Source organism: Poecilia formosa, unplaced genomic scaffold (assembly GCF_000485575.1).
Source record: "Poecilia formosa unplaced genomic scaffold, Poecilia_formosa-5.1.2 Scaffold473, whole genome shotgun sequence".
Classification (NCBI taxonomy): Eukaryota; Metazoa; Chordata; class Actinopteri; order Cyprinodontiformes; family Poeciliidae; genus Poecilia; species Poecilia formosa.
Genome location: NW_006800412.1, coordinates 260,423 through 262,488, shown reverse-complemented (window position 1 = coordinate 262,488; position 2,066 = coordinate 260,423). Strand labels below are relative to the sequence as shown.

Genomic DNA, 2,066 nt, shown 5'->3' with positions numbered 1-2,066 from the left:
ATCAAATCCAAATTTTATATCACATTTCTTTTCAAAGGTTCAAAGGGAAAAAATCAGAACAAATGATATAGATCTTCCCGTTCCTCCAAAGCCAAGGAGTCCACTTCAAAATATTCTCAGGTGTTTTTCCCTCTAAGGAATCCTTAGACTTCGATCTGCTGTCGATGATAAAACTTGTTCACTTTGTGACATTGAATCGACTGAACATCTTTATATGAATGTGTAAATCTGTGATGATGTGCACCACTGGCTTTTCCCTAAAACTCCAAACTTACCTGAATTTTCTAAGATGTTATTTATGGGACTCTGAGAAAATAAATTCAAAAGGTTATTAAATGTAATCATTATTATGGGCAAGTTTTTCAATAAAAAATGTCGTTTTCTTAAAGCCAAACCATCTTTCCCCACTTTTCACACAAGGGACTCTGCCACCTCTTCTCATCTCTAAAATTCATGGACAAACATCAAGATGCAGAACTGGATCATATGACAAACAATCTGGAACTGCTGGAAACCCTGATGGCTTTTTGTTTGTTTGCTTCGTTTCTTCTGTATGTATGGAAGCAGCCTGGGTCGTTTCCTCAGGCTCTTTAGATTTCTATACATCTGATGCCGATACCATGTTTGTTGTATATGATGATGATCATAATAAAAAAAAGATCTCAGATGTTAGATGACCCAGTAATGGGGTGGGGTCGGGGCCCCCAACCGTTGGGCCCCCAGCCATCGGGCCTGACAGCTGGGGGCCCCCAACCGAAGGCCCCAGCTGTTGGGGCCCACTATTGATGCTCATCTCCAGATTAACGGCCCAACGGCTCTGATTTGAAGTTCCAAATGTCTCCTGGAGCTTCACCTCTCCAACACCTCAGCTGATAGATTTATGGGGGAAAAATGGACATTTGCAAAAATAGAAATTTGAAAAAAGGCAATTCAAAAATGTAATCTTAAAAAAAGTCTATCAAAAAATAAAAATGTAGTCATTTATCATTTACTTTTGGTTTTTGGTGATTAAAAATGACCCTAATGTTAGGATAGAACCATCGGCTAGAAACATGAACTCTGATCAGAACATGGAGGTCTGAATGAGACACCTTAGCATGCTAACTTCCCACTAACCGTGAGAGTTAGCACTCTTAGCATGGTAACACTGCCCCTTAGTATGCTAACTATCACTCTGTCTGCCCGTTTCAGGCCTTCAGAGGATCTACAGCCTCACCAGGTCAGGAGGCTACGAGTTGCGTATCGACATGGCTGACTTTGATAACGCCACGGCGTTCGCTCACTACTCAGATTTCTCTGTCGGTCGAGACTCGGTGAACCCGGAGGAGGACGGGTACCCACTGACTGTAGACGGCTACTCTGGAACAGCAGGTACTGGACCACACAGTACCACAGCGTACCAAACGGTACCACAGAGTACCAAACGGTCCTCTCCTTCTGCCTCCTACAGGAGATTCTCTCCTCAAACACTCGGGCATGCGGTTCACCACCAAGGACCGGGACCAGGACCAATCTGAGAACAACTGTGCGGCGTACTACCAGGGGGCGTGGTGGTACCGGAACTGCCATACCTCCAACCTGAATGGACAGTACCTGAGAGGAGGCCACGCCTCCTACGCTGACGGTGTGGAATGGTCCAGCTGGACCGGCTGGCAGTACTCTCTGCGGTTCACTGAAATGAAGATACGACCCAGAAGACCAGAGTCCTGAACCTGGACCAGAGAACCCTCCCTCTTTAATAAATTGTTCTGATCTATTCCTGAGCTTCTGTGTGCTATCTGATGATCAGCTCTGTGTCATATTGATGAGTGATTGTGGGATTTATTAAACAGCCTTGAATTGAACTGGTCTGACTGAGATAAACATAGAAGAGATGTTCTGACGTGAAAATAATAACCACGAAACATCTCCAGAACTTTAATATGGAGACAAATGGTCAGAAAACTTTAATATTTCATAGTATTTCCCCTCATTTAGGCTCTGATCCATTTGAGTCCTATTAGTTCTGTCAGATTTTCACCTCAGATCCACCAAACCGCCTCAGAGCCGTTTCCCTTCAGCAGAGT

General features: G+C 44.0%; 1 protein-coding gene across 2 annotated transcripts in view; it reads left to right on the top strand.

The window, feature by feature from the left end:
• The window catches only part of fibcd1a (fibrinogen C domain containing 1a), a 43,198-nt gene extending 41,435 nt beyond the window's left edge, over positions 1 to 1,763 (top strand). For both annotated transcript variants that reach the window (XM_007578287.2, XM_016664229.1), the window contains 2 exons: positions 1,192 to 1,371; positions 1,451 to 1,763. In XM_007578287.2, the coding sequence (XP_007578349.1) occupies positions 1,192 to 1,371; positions 1,451 to 1,710 (440 nt within the window). In that variant the 3' untranslated portion in view covers positions 1,711 to 1,763. The remainder of the gene's footprint in view (positions 1 to 1,191; positions 1,372 to 1,450) is intronic.
• Positions 1,764 to 2,066: the final 303 nt, after the last annotated feature.